Below are 14,902 nucleotides of genomic sequence, written 5' to 3'. Positions count from 1 at the left end.
AATTGTCATTCCCCGGGGTGTGAGGAACTTGTAGCTCACTGATTGTTGTCAGTTCCTCTGGCAGGTGACTTTTGTAAGGTCTGAAGCTGCCTAAACAACCATTTACCCCTCATGACATAATCTAGTCTAGAGAAGTAGAACTCCAAAGTTCATTATTTTAGAGCAAAAAGTGTTATCATCTGAGTCAATGTATTCTAGCAATGAAAGCCTAGGGGTAACACCACTACATACTGTGCTGTATGGCTGAGGAATTGTCAATCAAAGTAATGTTGACATTTTCGCTGTAGATCTGTCTTGCACACTGTAGGATGCCTAGCATCCTGGGGCATGTGGATGGAATAAAACCATCATGAAGCTGAGTGCTGGTGGCTCACTCCTGTAATCCTAGCTACTCAAGAGGCTGAGATCCCAGGATCAAGGTTTGAAGCCAACCAAAGCAGCAAAGTCCATGAGACTCAACTCCATTTAACCACCTAACAGGCTAGAAGCAGAGCTGTGGCTCAACTGAGCCTCAGGGATAGCACCTAGGCACTGAGTTTAAATCCCAGGACTCTCCCCCAACCACACATGGCCCGACATAGTGATGCATTGCTTATAATCCCAACTAAACTGGAAGGAGAAGGTAGGAAAGATCACAGTTCAAGTCCAGCCCAAGGAAAAGCATGAGACCCTATTTGAAAAACAAACTAAAAGCAAAAGGACTGGTGTTGTGGAGCAATTGTGTCCCAATTGCAGAGTAATTGCTCAGCAAGGCTGTGGCTCTGCGTTCAATCCCAAGTATCATCAGAAAGTAAAAAATGAAGACACACACACACACACACACACACACACACACACACATATATACACACACATACTTTACATATATGTATATTTATTTTTTGTTTGGTTTTGTTTTGCCAGTCCTGAGACTTGAACTCAGGGTCTGAGCATTCTTGGGTTTTCTCAAGGCTAGAACTCTACCACTTGAACTACAGTACCATTTCTGGCTTTTTTCTATGTGTATGTGGTACCGAGGAATCGAACCAGGGTCTTCATGCGTGCTAGGCAAGCACTCAACCACTAGGCCAAACTCCTGGCCCCTGTATATTTGTTTTATACATAACACAAACTCTCATATTTATGTGTTGTAGTGTGTTCAGCAAATATAACCTTTCAACATGAAAAAACATAGGCCAATCCTCATCACGGTGTTTTGCTTTGGGTTACAGCAGGGGATCACCTTAGGTGAGTCATTGTTTGATGTACTTTAGCTGGGAGTCTCCTGACTGTAGTCATTTCCAGGTGCATTCTCAGTTAAATGATTAACCTATAATACAAGTGCAACTACAATGCCAAGCTGCTGTGACTGTACCGTCTTCACTATTCTTTTTTTTTTCTTTTATGTTGGTTGTAGTGGGACTTGAACTCCGGACCTGGGTGCTATCCCTGAGCTCTTTTGCTCAAGGTTAGTGCTCAACCATTTTGAGTCACAGCATCACTTCCAGTTTTGGAGATGAGTCTCACAGACTTTCCTACCGAGCTAACTTTGAACTGCCTTCCTTAGAACTCAGCCTTCTGAATAGCTAGGATCATAGGTGTGAGCCACCAGTACCCAGCTATTTTTTACTGCTTAGTGGTTAGCTTGGGTAACTGTTACTTTCTGTCAAGAGCTAATCTGAATCTTTTCTGCCAAAGCTTTCCCTGGGTCTTTCATGACCCTCCAAGTGGTTCCCCTGCCTGGGGACAGGTACCAGATGCTCAGCATTCTCCTACCTGTTCAGACCCATTCTTTTTGTCTGGCTACTCCAGACAGGTGGGAGCTTGCTTAGATGCATCTGCCATAGGGCAGTGTCTGTACCCCACCCTCTCTCTTCATATGTGACCTCCAGGGTGCAGGGCAGTGAGCAGATTTCCTACCTACAGGGTTTATCATGAAACCACCCCCGAAATCAACAGAGTCTGAAACTCATAGAATCAGAGTTCTGAGTGACACAGCTATGTCAACAGATTAACTCAGAAGTTTCCGTCAGTGGAAAGACAGATGTGGGGTTCAGATAGCTGTTTCTAGGTTTCTTTCTGCTGTTAAGTGGTTGTTCTCAACTAGATTAGAAAATTAGAGATTAGAAAAAAAAATCAGATAAAATTAGAGCTGTAGATGCAGAGTCTTTCATAGCAGTACACCTAGCTTTGCCACTTAGTAAACATGTATTCTGGGCTAAGCACTGTACAGTCTTACTGAAATTTCGGACTGTCTTGGCATGCAGGTATTGCTGGTCCATTTTGGAGAAGACAAAAGTGAGGCTCAAGGGAGTTAAACAACTGCCCAGATAGCACAATCTGATCCAGTCCTAGGCAGTCTGCTGTTCTGGACTTGGCTCATGTGGAGAGGGATGGAGGAAGAAGGAAGGACTTACTCATGATTTGACAACAGGAGGAGGACCTGCCCACTGAAGGTGTTCAAGAAATGTTTGTTGATCGCAAAGGAATTACTGATAGCTCACCCCAGTAATTGTAGCTACTCAGGAGGCTGAGCCCTGAGGCTCACCGATCAAAGCCATCTCGGGTACAAAATTCCATCATGATGCTCTTATCTCCAGCCAACCACCCAAAAACCAGAAGTAGAGCTGTTCAAAGTGGTAGAGTGCCAGCTTCGAGCAAAAAAGCTCAGGGATAACACTCACACCCTGAATTTAAGCCCCATGTCTGATGAGAGAGAGAGAGAGAGAGAGAGAGAGAGAGAGAGAGAGAGAGAGAGAGAGAGAGAGAGAGAGAGAGAGAGAGAGAAATTTTTAGTTTATTTTATATTTTTGCCAGTCCTGGGGCTTGAACTGAGGGCCTGGGCACTGTCCTTGAGCTTTCTCAAGGCTAGAGCTCTACCACTTGAGCCACAGTGCCACTTCCAGCTTTTTCTATGTGGTACTGAGGAATCGAATCCACTAGGCCAAACTCCCAGCCCAGGAATTTGTTTTATTTCTACATGCCAGTATGAGGGCTTGAACTCAGGGCCTGGGTGCTATCCTTCAGCTTTCCTTCTTTATGCTGGTGCTCTACCACTTGGACTATACCTCTGCTTCTGGCCTTTTGATATTTAGTGGGAAATAAGAACCTCACAGCCTTGTGCCTGGGCTGGTTTTGAATCATGATATTCAGACCTTAGCCTCTTTGAGTAGCTAGGATTACAACTCTAATACCAGCAACAGGCTTTTTTTTTCTGTCTTCCTAGGAAAATTTCAAGGGTGTTTGTATGTACATGAATATATACTGTTAATGACCTATAAGATTTCATACGGTACATAACTTCTCCAACCAATAGAAAATGTAGAAAATGGAAAAAAGCATACTTCCAACATATATCTCTTCCCTCAAAGGCAGAATGTTTTCCTTACAGCCTCTTCATCTTCCAGTGTGCCTTTATTGTGTGAAGTGGTAAGCAACTTCTCTAGTGCAAGTTCCCCCAACATCCGTTTGTCCTGATTAGCTATGTACCTAATTTATGTTAAGTTCTCCAGAGGAGTGTAAGCCCTCGGCATGGGCTGCTTGCTAATGCAGAATGTAGACTAGTGCTGCTGCACTAGTATTTACCCTCTAGTGATTGGAGGGGGAGGGGTGGCGAACAGGGATCAAGTTTCAAGCAGAGCCCCGGCTTTTCTGTGTGTGGGAATGACTGGGGAAGGAAAACACAGCTGAGCCACCTTCTCAACCTTCCGGTAGAACCTGTTCATGTGGTGGTGAGCAGACTTGGGCATGGAAAAAAAAAAATTCTTAACACAGTCTCCGGTGAGATTGGTGCCTGGACTGCAAGTGGCTCATTTCCCGGAAAGTATCACCCTCGTCTCAGCCACACGGACAGAAGTCTCCCTTCTTGGGTGGTGGTGGGGGAAGCCAGCCCTCCGCCCTCCTCTCTGGATGGGAGGTGTGGCTGGGCAGACTTGCTGATGTCAGGGGCGGACCAGCCGTGGGAGGCATGGTTTGTGAAATGAAGTTACACCTAGTCTTATGAAACTCAGCTCACAAGGCACTGGAGCTGCCGTCGGAAGGGGGGGTGTACATAGCACTACGGCTTTCCTTCTCGTTATTTTGTCCCATCTTTGGGAATTTATGGATTGAAAGAAATGACAGCCTCAAGTCCACAGACACTGGAGGACCTGGGTATGTAGATGTAAACTTTTACTCTCTCTCCTCCTTGAACCCGGCTGTCGACAGCCCTGTGTTCTGATCACAGCCCACGTCCTTGGGTTGTGGGTGATTTTCCTGCTGGGGTCCCAGGGCTGGCTGCACTTGGTTGGAAACTTTCAGCTCGTGCTGCTGATCTCTGTGAGGGTCACATGTTGATGCAGTCTCCCTGTCTTACGGGAAATGGTTCTGGTGGGAGTGTGTTGCAGAGATGTGAAGCGCTCCTTACTGAGGCCATTTAAAATGTGCTTGTTCAGATTCCCTGACCACAGTTGAGACATGCAGCCCGACTCCTGTGCAAGCGCCCTGCGCCCTCACGTCCCCCACTGTCATGGAAGTGGCATGCACTAAGTTCAAGGGAAGACCTTGAGGAGGCTTTAGGCTACCTGAGCTTAGAAGAGGGGAATGGCTTGCGCCTGGAAGAGACAGCCAAGCACCCTCAGCTCTAATTCCTCCTTTTCTTTTGCACCAAATTATTTACTTTTCTGACAAAGTTTGATTTTGGCAAGCTGGCACATCACACTGAACCCAGCACCACAAAGTCAGCAGAGGAATGAGACTTGAAAAGTTGTGGGGAGGGGTTGGAAGGGGGGGGTCTCTTCACAAACTGGGCACCCTCCTACCACCAGCCCCCAGTTGCTGGGGATCAGCTACTGTGGCATTTCTGCTAGGTGAGAAACTACCAAGTCTGAGAGTCTTTCGTGCCTAGGGGTAGGAAGAGGGGAGGGCAGGGGTGGGGAGGGGGGAGAGGGGGACAGGGCGGGCTTTTCTTTTACTTTCACTTCACATTCCTCTGAAATGTAATCTGCGATCTTAAAGTAATTCTGATCTTAAAGATTCTCCATCCAGTATCTTTCCACTCACGTAGGAAATTAACATCTTTAAGAAGGTTTAGGCTTACTGGAATCTGTGCAGGTTTCCTATTGTTTAGTTGAGTCAGAGGAAAAATATTATGTGTGTTCCCATGCTTGGTTTTATTGTTCAAAGAAGATTTGTCAGATGAAGCTGAAAAGGTACAAGTTAACTGTCAGAGGAAGGAATGAAAAACTTTCAGGTTGTGGTTGATTTGGGTTTTAAAAAAAAAGTTGATGAATCATTTATTTGGGCTTAACTTTATCAGCCTACATGCCTGAGAACTTAAAAATCATTTTGTTTATTAAGGTGATTTGGGGACTCTGTAAAAAGAAGAGTAATTAGTAGCTGTGTGACTTTTCTGTTTTCTCTTATTACTATTTCTTTTTTAGTTATTTCAGTGGAAGCAGCTGGAGAATTTATATTTCCGTGAGAAAAAATTTGCCGTTGAGGTTCATGATCCACGAAGGTAAGAATCAAACCTTTTTGTCTGGCCCCAGACTCCCTGTGAATAACACTGCTGTGGATATTTGGTGTGTAGGTTTTTGTATGCATGTATGCTTTTATTTTCTAGAGGTTACACCTAACATTGGGGGGGGGGGTGACAGGGTAACTGTCTTTAACCCTCAGGGAAGATAGACTCTCCAAAACATTGGACAGCTTTGCATTCCTGTCAGCAATATGGGAGATTCCAATTCCTATACATCCTTACTACCACCCGCTATGTGTGCACGTGTGTGCTTGCACACGCTGCAGTGCTAAAGACATCCTTGTAGTGTGAAAAAGTTATCTCCTGGTTTAAATTGATTTGCATTTCCCACAGGATTAATGAGGATCAGAGTCTCTCTTCATGAGTTTATTGGCCCATGGGTAGAAATTAAGAGAAATAATCTATTCAAATCCTTTGATCATTCTTAATTTAGTTCTTAAAAAAAATAGTTGTCAAGTTATCAGCATGAATGAAAATCAGGATGTAGGTTCCCTTAGCTCTTTTTTTTTTTCCTGTAGTGAAATTTTTTTTTTTTTTTTTTTTTTTTTTTTTGCCAGTCCTGGGCTTGAGCTCAGGGCCTGAGCACTGTCCTTGGACTTTCTCAAGGCTAGAGCTCTACCACTTGAGCCTCAGCACCATTTCCGGCTTTTTTTCTATATGTGGTACCGAGGAATTGAACCCTGGTCTTCATGCATGCTAGGCAAGCACTTTAACCACTAGGCCAAACTCCTGGCCCGTGAAATTTTTTTTTAATTTATTTTTTAATATATTTTTATTGTAATTAATAAAAGGGTTACATGATATTTGCCAGATAGAAGGTGCATTAATTCACTTACATTGATACCCTTTCACATGTCTTGGTACCCATTACCCTCCCCCCTCCCTTAGCTCTTAAGATAAAGAAGTTTATGGATGGTTTGGAGGTCAGAGAGATGGGAGGAAACAGCTGCAGAAAGGAAACCATGACCTGAGGAGATAAGCCAAATTTCTATCAGGAACATTAGTAACCCCCTCCTCCCTCCCCCCTCCCCCCCCCCCTCACACACACACACACACACACACACACACACACACACACACACAGCTCTCCTCTGCACCCCACCACCTCCTGTCTCTCCCTCTTGTCTTTCCTTATTGTGTGAGATGCACAAACAATACTCTAGTCTAAGATATTTCCAGTTTATATCATTCTATTCATGTCCTAATGTTCTATTCATATCCTAGGTAGATTTGGTCTACCTAGATCAGACAAGCTCTTTCTTCGTCTGAGACAGGCCCTCGAGCCCCCAGCCATGTGGTCCTCTTTAAATCATCACCTCATATCCTCCACTTCTTATGGTGGTCCCGTTTTTCTAACTAAAGGACTTTTGTGGAGCCTCTCCTTTGACTGATGCCTATTCCACTTTTGAGTGTTATGCATATGTGGTTTTGAAAATATGCAAGATTGCCTAGATCCGAGTAGTTTTATCATAAAAGGGGGAAAAATCAGGAGCGGGTCAGTCACCTAGTAACCAGCAGGGACAAGGAAGAGGAAGAGGACAGCAGGGGTCCTTGAGTTCACAGCTATAGATTCCACCACTTTCCTTCATCTTCCAGGATTTCAGTGTCTCGGAGGACCTTTGGGCAAAGCGGCCTGTACGTGCAAACGTGGTATGCAAACTCTTCTCTGATCAAATCCATCTGGATAATGGCTATTAGTCAGCATCAGTTCTACCTGGACCGGAAGCAGAGCAAAGTAAGTAACTAGACATGTTTTCATGGGGGAACAGACCAAGTCTTATATCTATTTAGGAAATAAACTTTCTCAGCAAATATGCAAGGCCCGGTGCATTTTGTCCTTTGAAGTATTTTTGCCTTTAGTTGTTAGCTGCATTACCAATTGTTTTCATTTCTTTCATTCATTTAAAAGACAGGCAATAGATGCAGTTAATTTAAAAGTTCTAACACTGGCATGCATACGTATAGACACACAGGTGGTGTTTCTTGTGACAAGAAAATCACTTATAGTGAACAAAACATTTTGAATGCAAAGCTTATTAAGATTTTTTGTTTCTCTTGTCAGCTCAATAATTATTTGTGTGGGTATTTTCACAATACGCTAACTTAATGTTTGGATTAAAGTAGAATGTGCTTCATTTTGTTAATAATTCCATGTGCTCCACTCCATAGGCAAAAATTCCTTCTGCCAGAAGTTTAGACGATATTGCCATGGATTTGACAGAGACGGGAACACAGAGGGTCTCTAAACTGATGACACTGGAAGCAAAAAGCCAGCTCATCATGGCGAGCAATGGAAGCTTAATATCTTCAGGTAAATCCTTGAAACCGAAAGGGGAAAGACAGCTTTGGTGTTGTGGGGATTTGCTGATGGTTTGTTTGGTTGGTTTTTTAAAATTTTTTGTGCTGGTACTGAGGCTTGAACTCAGGGCCTGGGAACTGTCCCTTAGCTTTTTAGACTCAAGAATGGTGCTCCACCACTTGAACCACAATCCTACCACTGGCTTTTTGGTGATTAATTGAAGATAGGAATCTTCACATTTGTCTCAGCTGGCTTTGAACCACATTTTTTGTGGGTTTTCTGGTTTTTATTGGTCTCTCACCCCCATCTTTTTTCTGTCCTAAATCATCTTCAAATTCATCGTTTGCCCCATTGCTTAGGAAACAAAGGAGTCTTTAGGAAGCTAGAGTATGTGACAACTTTGAGTATGAGATGCATTGTATTCATAAACTACTTTTTAAAAAAATTATAAGAAGGCTGAGATCTGAGCTAGCATGATAGTCCATGGGACTCTTATCTCCAATTAACCACCAAAAATTCAAAAGTGGTTTAGTGGCTCAACAGGTAGAGTGGTAGCCTTGAGCTGAAGAGCTCAGGGACAGCATCCAGACCCAGAGTTCAAGCCCCATGACCAAAAAAATAATTATTGTAAAGTTAATTTACAGAGGGGTTACAATTATGAAAATCAGGTATTGAGTATATTTTTTTGAACAGAGTCACCTCTTCCAACTGCAACTCCTTTATACTCCTACTTAAAGATAATAATGAAAAAAGAACTATGAAGTTAGATCACAAATGGTGACACTGTATAAATAACATAAAATGCAAATACATTGAATGATATGAACATTTTTTTTTTTTTTTGCCAGTCCTGGGCCTTGAACTCAGGGTCTGAGCACACTGTCCTTGGGCTTTCTCAAGGCTAGAGCTCTACCACTTGAGCCACAGTTCTGCTTTTGGCTTTTTCTATGTATGTGGTGCCAAGGAATTGAACCCAGGTCTTTGTGCATGCTACGCAAGCACTGTACCAGCAGGCCAAACTCTGGGCCCTAGGGACATTTTTCTCTCCATCAATTCTATCAACTTCTCCCAGTGTTCAGTTTTATTTTGTTGTCATTATCTAGTTTTTGATGTGATAATCATTCAATATTCCATAATATAAAATTTTTACAAACACAATTACAAGTGCCCACCCCATAAAACCATAATCACTGTGCCCTGCCCTCAGTAGACACTGTGTGGTATATGTCTTAGCAGTTCTGGAGTTGTGCTCAGCGGATTTTTCCTCGCTTAGTCTGTCAACTTACTAAATGATTTGGCCCTTCCATCTCATTGTTAGTATGTGGTTTCTGAAACTGCTTAGAGCATTCCTTTGCTTACCTTTCAAAGAAAGAGTTGACAACTATCTCAAGGTACAACTTACTTTTCTTCTTTAAAAAAAGAAAGAAAGATAGAAAAGAAATTATTTCTTGGGTGTGTGTGAAACATGAAGCATTCTGTCATCACTTCTAAAATGACCAAGCCCAAAAAGCACATTTTTCTTACCAGGTTCTGTCTGATGCCCAGAGCCTGAGAAAATGTTCTCTGGTTTCCTCTTATTATATTCAGAAACAAGGAGAAAAGAAATAAACTAGCTTTTCATAGCAGGCTTTTCATGGCTGGGCAGGCTTTTGTCCTCCTGCAAGGAAGGAAGCCAGCTGGTGTTGACCCCTCTCACCCTTCCCCCTCCCCTCAACCCAGGCTCTCAAGATTCAGAAGCCAGTGAGGAGCAAAAGCGGGAGAAAATCCTGGAGCTCAAAAAGAAGGAGAAGCTGTTGCAAGAAAAACTCCTGAAGAAAGTGGAAGAGCTGAAGAAGATCTGCTTGCGTGAGGCTGTGAGTGTCTTCAGCTCTGGGCTTTTTCCCTACCGTCCTCAGCTGTGGTCTGTGTCACTTACCCACTCTTGGCCCCATCCTGTTTTCCAGGAACTTACTGGTAAAATGCCAAAGGAGTACCCACTGAACTCAGGCGAGAAGCCCCCTCAGGTCAGGAGGCGAGTGGGCACTGCGTTCAAGTTAGATGACAATTTACTGCCAACTGAAGAGGTAGGAGCATCCATCCCAAGCCTTTCTGTGCCCTTGGTTTTTAAGTCACTTACCCATTAGCATTGAGTTTATTTCACAAATCAGAGGCAGCATAAACTCTAAATATTTATAAACTCAGTACTAGTACTATTAGAATTAAGACCTTCTGCATTTGATTTCTTGCAGGACAATCCCAGAATTTGAGAGGTTGAGGCAGGAGGATTCAAAGTTGGAGGACAGCTTGAAACTCTATAGCAGGGTCTTGCTCAACCTGGAAATAGTATTATTGTGTGGATCCTGGGGCTAGAACTCAGGATCTTGGCAATGTCCTTGAGGTATACCACTGGAGCCAGAGTTCTGCTTCTGGCTTTATGCTGATTAATTGGAGATAAGAGTTTTATAAATTTATAATATATTAGAAATGATAATAGCAGCCAAAAAACTAGCCTTTGGCAAATAGTTTAACGCTTTTAAAGTTTCATTTTGTAGGTATCTGTTTTTCCCTCTGTAAAATGGGAATATTGAGGGAATTTCTCTCTGAGAGAGGCAGTGAGTATTAAAGGAGGTACTACATGTATAGTATCTAATATAATTAAACATGTAAAGATAAGTTAGGCAAGATAGAATATACTTTGTTTTTCTTTTCTTTTTTTTTTTTTTTTTTGCCAGTCCTGGAGCTCAAACTCAGGACCTGGGCACTGTCTTTGGGCTTTCTCAAGGCTAACGCTCAGCCACAGTGCCACTTCAGGCCTTTTTTTTTTTTTTTTCCCTTTAAGGTTGTGTATGTAGTACTAAGGAATCAAACTAAACTCTTGGCCCCTAGAATGTAATTTCTTATTTGCATGTCCTCAGTCAAAATGACCCTCCTCATATTTCTTGTAGAAACAAAATCATCTTCGTTTTAGAAGAAAAGTAGAGCTAATCCTAATAGAATAATCTTTGCTAGTAGAGTGTAGAATCATGCAGCCAGGAACTACCAGAAAAAAGAATCAAACCCAAATTATCTGTCTCTAGTGTTGTCCCTGAGCTCTTCAGCTCAAGGCTACTGCCCTATCCCTGGGTGTTGTCCCTGAGCTCTTCAGCTCAAGGTATCCACCCTACCTTTGAGCCAAACCCCACTTCCCATTTTCTAGAAGTTAATTGGAGATAAAGAGTCTCAGGTTCTTTTGTGCCCAGGCTGGTTTTGAACCTTAATCCTCAGATCTTAGCCTCCTGAGTAACTAGGATTACAGGCCTGTGCCACTGCGTCCCTCTCCCTGCCCCCCCCCACCCCCCTACTCCCCCCCCCCCGGCAAAACTTGGAAGATTTTTATTCTCAAAGTCCATCTCATTCAAGAATGCACGAAGTGGGGCTGGGAGTTTGGCCTAGTGGTAGAGTGCTTGCCTAGCATGCACAAAGACCCGAGTTTGATTCCTGGGTACCACGTCCATAGAAAAAGCTGGAAGCGGCGCTGTGGCTCAGTGGTAGCCTTGAGAAAACCCAAGGACAGTGCTCATGCCCTGAGCCCAAGCCCAGGACTGGAAGAAAAAAAAAAAAAGAATGCACAAAATGTATTTATTAGCATGAGAGAGAGACTTGGTGTGCCCATAAAAATAACACAATATCATTGCATAAATGCAGGATCCGGCTTTACAAGAACTGGAGAGTAATTTTCTAATACAGCAGAAGTTGGTAGAAGCTGCAAAGAAACTTGCCAATGAGCCAGACCTGTGTAAAACTGTGAAGAAAAAACGGAAGCAAGATTTCACAGATGCAGTCAGAAAGCTTCAGGAGATTGAAAATGCAATAAACGAATACCGGATTCGCTGTGGAAAGAAACCCAACCAGAAAGCAACAACGATCTTACCAGGTGAGTAGAAGAGCCTTTTGTAAACTCGAATCTCATAGTCATTACTCTTGATAGTGTGTAGATTGTTTGATTTGGTTTGGTTTAGTCTTTTGGTGGTAGTATTGGGGCTTGAACTCATCACCACTCGCTCTTGCTTGGCTTTTCTATTCAAGGTGCTACGATTTGAGCCACACTGGGCTCTAAAACAACATGTGCATTTTAGAACTGATGAAGTAGGGTAATTAGGTTTTAGAATAGGCATCAGATCTAAGCTGAGATAAGCTTTGGGGAAGTAAATACACAGATATCAATGTACCAGTGTGAGCCAACCACAGCTGGAGAATTTCAGCATCTCAGCCTGTAAATGTGCAGTCCAGCAGTCTGGCATGGATTACATTCTGGACCTGCAGAGATGGGTGATGAACAGTGTACTTCACTTTCCTAGCCATTTGTTGTCACCCATTCATCCTCAAACTGCGAAGTTCAACTGTTCTCCCTCATAGCAACTGACATGTAGGCAGCAGATGGTTCCAATGACCAAGCATTCGTTGGATAGATTGTTTTTAAAGTATGTCTGACAGCTGGCTAGACTGGCACCTTGCCGTCAGGCTACACTGTGTGTCTAATGAAGAGAGACTGAGCCTGACTGTGATAAAGACTAACATTTGAGGTTGGATGGCATTAGGCCCTTATAATAGCTTCAAAGCTGACACTGAGCTGCTGTACTTGCCTTGAAACTTTTTGCCAAAACACCTCGCCCTGAGCACAGAACAATTTAGTAAAGTAGATTAACGCACCTGAGATGTCTCTTCTTACCAAACACAGTATTGAATAGTCAATGGGTACCAGCAATACTGAGAACGTTACGGTTGCTAATTCTATAATATAGTAAGAGGAAGACACGTAACTAACATTTACTGAGCAGTTAGCATGTGCTAGGAGGAAGGCTAAAATCTTTACATGGTGATTTCATTAAATTAACTCAGTATTTTGTGATAGGTCCCACTGATATCGTCATCTTAAAGTCTGTCAAATGATGCTAAGAAATGTGAAGACATGTACCCAAGGTTTCACAGTTGATAAAGCACAAAACCAAGATTTGAATCCAGGTCTCTCAATTTAGTAGTTCTCAATTAGGAAGAGCCACTAGGAATATTTTACGATGTTTGCAGGCATTTTTGGTTATCAGAATTGCCGTTAGTGGGCTAGGATATAATTCAAATAGTAAAACACATGACATTCATACATACCCATGTTCGAGCCCCAGCAGTGCAAAAAAGAAAACAAAAATTGATAGTGGGGGTTGGGATGGAGTAGGTAGAGGTGGAACTCTTGCAATGTAAAGACAGTTTCCAAATGATTAGTGGTACTACTGTTGAAGAATGTAGTCTGATTGGAGTGCTCCCAAAACCACCAAGTGACTGCACTCCAATAAGAGAAAGTGCAGGGTTCACAACTGTCATCCAAGCTACTCAAGAGGCTGAGGTCTGGAAGATCATAGATTGAAGTCAGCCTGGGAAGAAAAGTCTGCTAGACCCCTAACTCCAAAATAAAAGACATGATAATAATGGACTGGAGGCATGTTTCAGGTGGTAGAGTACAAACCTAGCAAACATGCTAAGCTAGAGCTTGGCTCTGCCTTCAAACCCCAGGATTGGTAGAGAACAGGAAAGAAGAGGATGGGAAAGGAGGAGAGGACCAAGGTGAGAGGAGGGAAGAACAAAAAAAAAAAAAACAGAAGGAAGCCAGAGTGCTGTGGCTCATGCCTGTAATCCTACCTACTCAGGAGGCTGAGATCTGAGGATCATGGCTTAAAGCCAGTCTAGGTTCAAAAATCCATGAGACTCTTATCTCTAATTAACCATTAGAAAATGGGAAGTGGGGCTATGGCTCAAGGGGTAGGGTGGTATGTTGGGAGCCGAGTGCAGGGTCAGGCTGGCCCATGAATCTGCATCACTGAGTAAGATAACTACACAAAGAAATGAGCTGTCATGTATGAACGCCATGCCTAACTTTGAGCTATATCGTCCGTATTGTGAATCACTTTCTGCTGAGACTTGATTACCATTGGGTACGAATGTTTATTGCTTTATCATTCTCTGCTGAGACCTATAGTGAGAGCAAACACGTGGACCTTCTACGCCCTGCCCACCTTTGTGCTGATAGGCTCCTGCACCCTATATTAGCTGAATGGACTTCCTCAATAAAGGAGCTCCTGCCTTGACAGGTCTCCCTGATGCGTCTGATTGTCCTCTGGCGAGGGAGGGCTGGGTGCGGGCGGTCAGTCGGCCCTCTCCTTTCTCGGCTTGTCCTGGTCGGGGCGTATTCCTTGCCTAGCAGGCAGGAAGACCTGAGTTGGGTTCCTTGGTAACACACAGAAAAAGCCAGAAGTGGTGCTGTGGCTCAAGTAGTAGAGCTCTAGTCTTGAGAAAGCCCAAGGACAGTGCTCAGGCCCCAGGATTGGCCAAAAAAAAAGAAAAAATATCAGAAAAAAAAATCAGAAAAAATTCTGTACTATGTGTATAGTCTTATCATTTTTCCTTGTCATTATTTCCTAAACAATGCAGTATCATGAGTGTCTATATAGCCTTTGCATCGTAGGCATATTACAAGTAATCTAGAGGTGTTTTAAATCACCGAAGAGCATGTGCTTTTTAAAGCAAGGTTCTTGAGCATTCTTAGATTTGGGTGTCCTTACACAGCCCTGGAGCCAGATTCCCACACATATTGAGGGATGAGTATAATACATTATGCTGTCTTTACAGTGCACAGATCATTTTGGGGGAGGAGCTCATGTTTGTGGTACTGTAGACTAAACTTGGTACCTCACGGCTGCTAGACACTTGCTCTAAAACACAAGATACTTTTGTCATCAGTAGTAAATGAGTCAATTTGTAGGACAGTTAATTATGAATGTACTTTTATTAGCCATATTTATCTAAATGAGAGTAAAATATGTTCCATTGAAAATCACATCAGTGAGTTCACTATGGTTATGTAAATATGCAGTTGTGCTAAAAGCCATTATTTTTATCCGCAGAAGATGTCATCCCATCAGAGAGCAGCTCCTTGTCAGACTCTGCCACCTACGATGATTGTAAGTGGCTCCTTTTTTCTTTGAAAATATTACATATTCTGAAATAATATGATAACTCAGTGTGCACTAGTATTGGGGCTTGAACTCAGGGCCTAGGCACTGTCCCTTAGCTTTTTCACTCAAGGCTGGCATTCTACC

General features: G+C 43.0%; 1 protein-coding gene across 1 annotated transcript in view; it reads left to right on the top strand.

Moving 5' to 3' along the window:
• The window catches only part of Frmd4b (FERM domain containing 4B), a 132,308-nt gene that overhangs the window by 102,469 nt on the left and 14,937 nt on the right, over positions 1 to 14,902 (top strand). Inside the window, exons 12-18 of the mRNA XM_090323916.1 lie at positions 5,400 to 5,476; positions 7,094 to 7,232; positions 7,667 to 7,808; positions 9,516 to 9,649; positions 9,740 to 9,859; positions 11,460 to 11,688; positions 14,708 to 14,764. Of these exons, the coding sequence (XP_090180042.1) occupies positions 5,400 to 5,476; positions 7,094 to 7,232; positions 7,667 to 7,808; positions 9,516 to 9,649; positions 9,740 to 9,859; positions 11,460 to 11,688; positions 14,708 to 14,764 (898 nt within the window). The remainder of the gene's footprint in view (positions 1 to 5,399; positions 5,477 to 7,093; positions 7,233 to 7,666; positions 7,809 to 9,515; positions 9,650 to 9,739; positions 9,860 to 11,459; positions 11,689 to 14,707; positions 14,765 to 14,902) is intronic.

The sequence above is a fragment of the Megascapheus bottae genome, chromosome 2, assembly GCF_031878675.1.
Source record: "Megascapheus bottae isolate mThoBot1 chromosome 2, mThoBot2.hap1, whole genome shotgun sequence".
Taxonomy (NCBI): Eukaryota; Metazoa; Chordata; class Mammalia; order Rodentia; family Geomyidae; genus Megascapheus; species Megascapheus bottae.
Note: the sequence above shows the minus strand (reverse complement) of the source record. Positions and strands in the feature narration are given on the sequence as shown.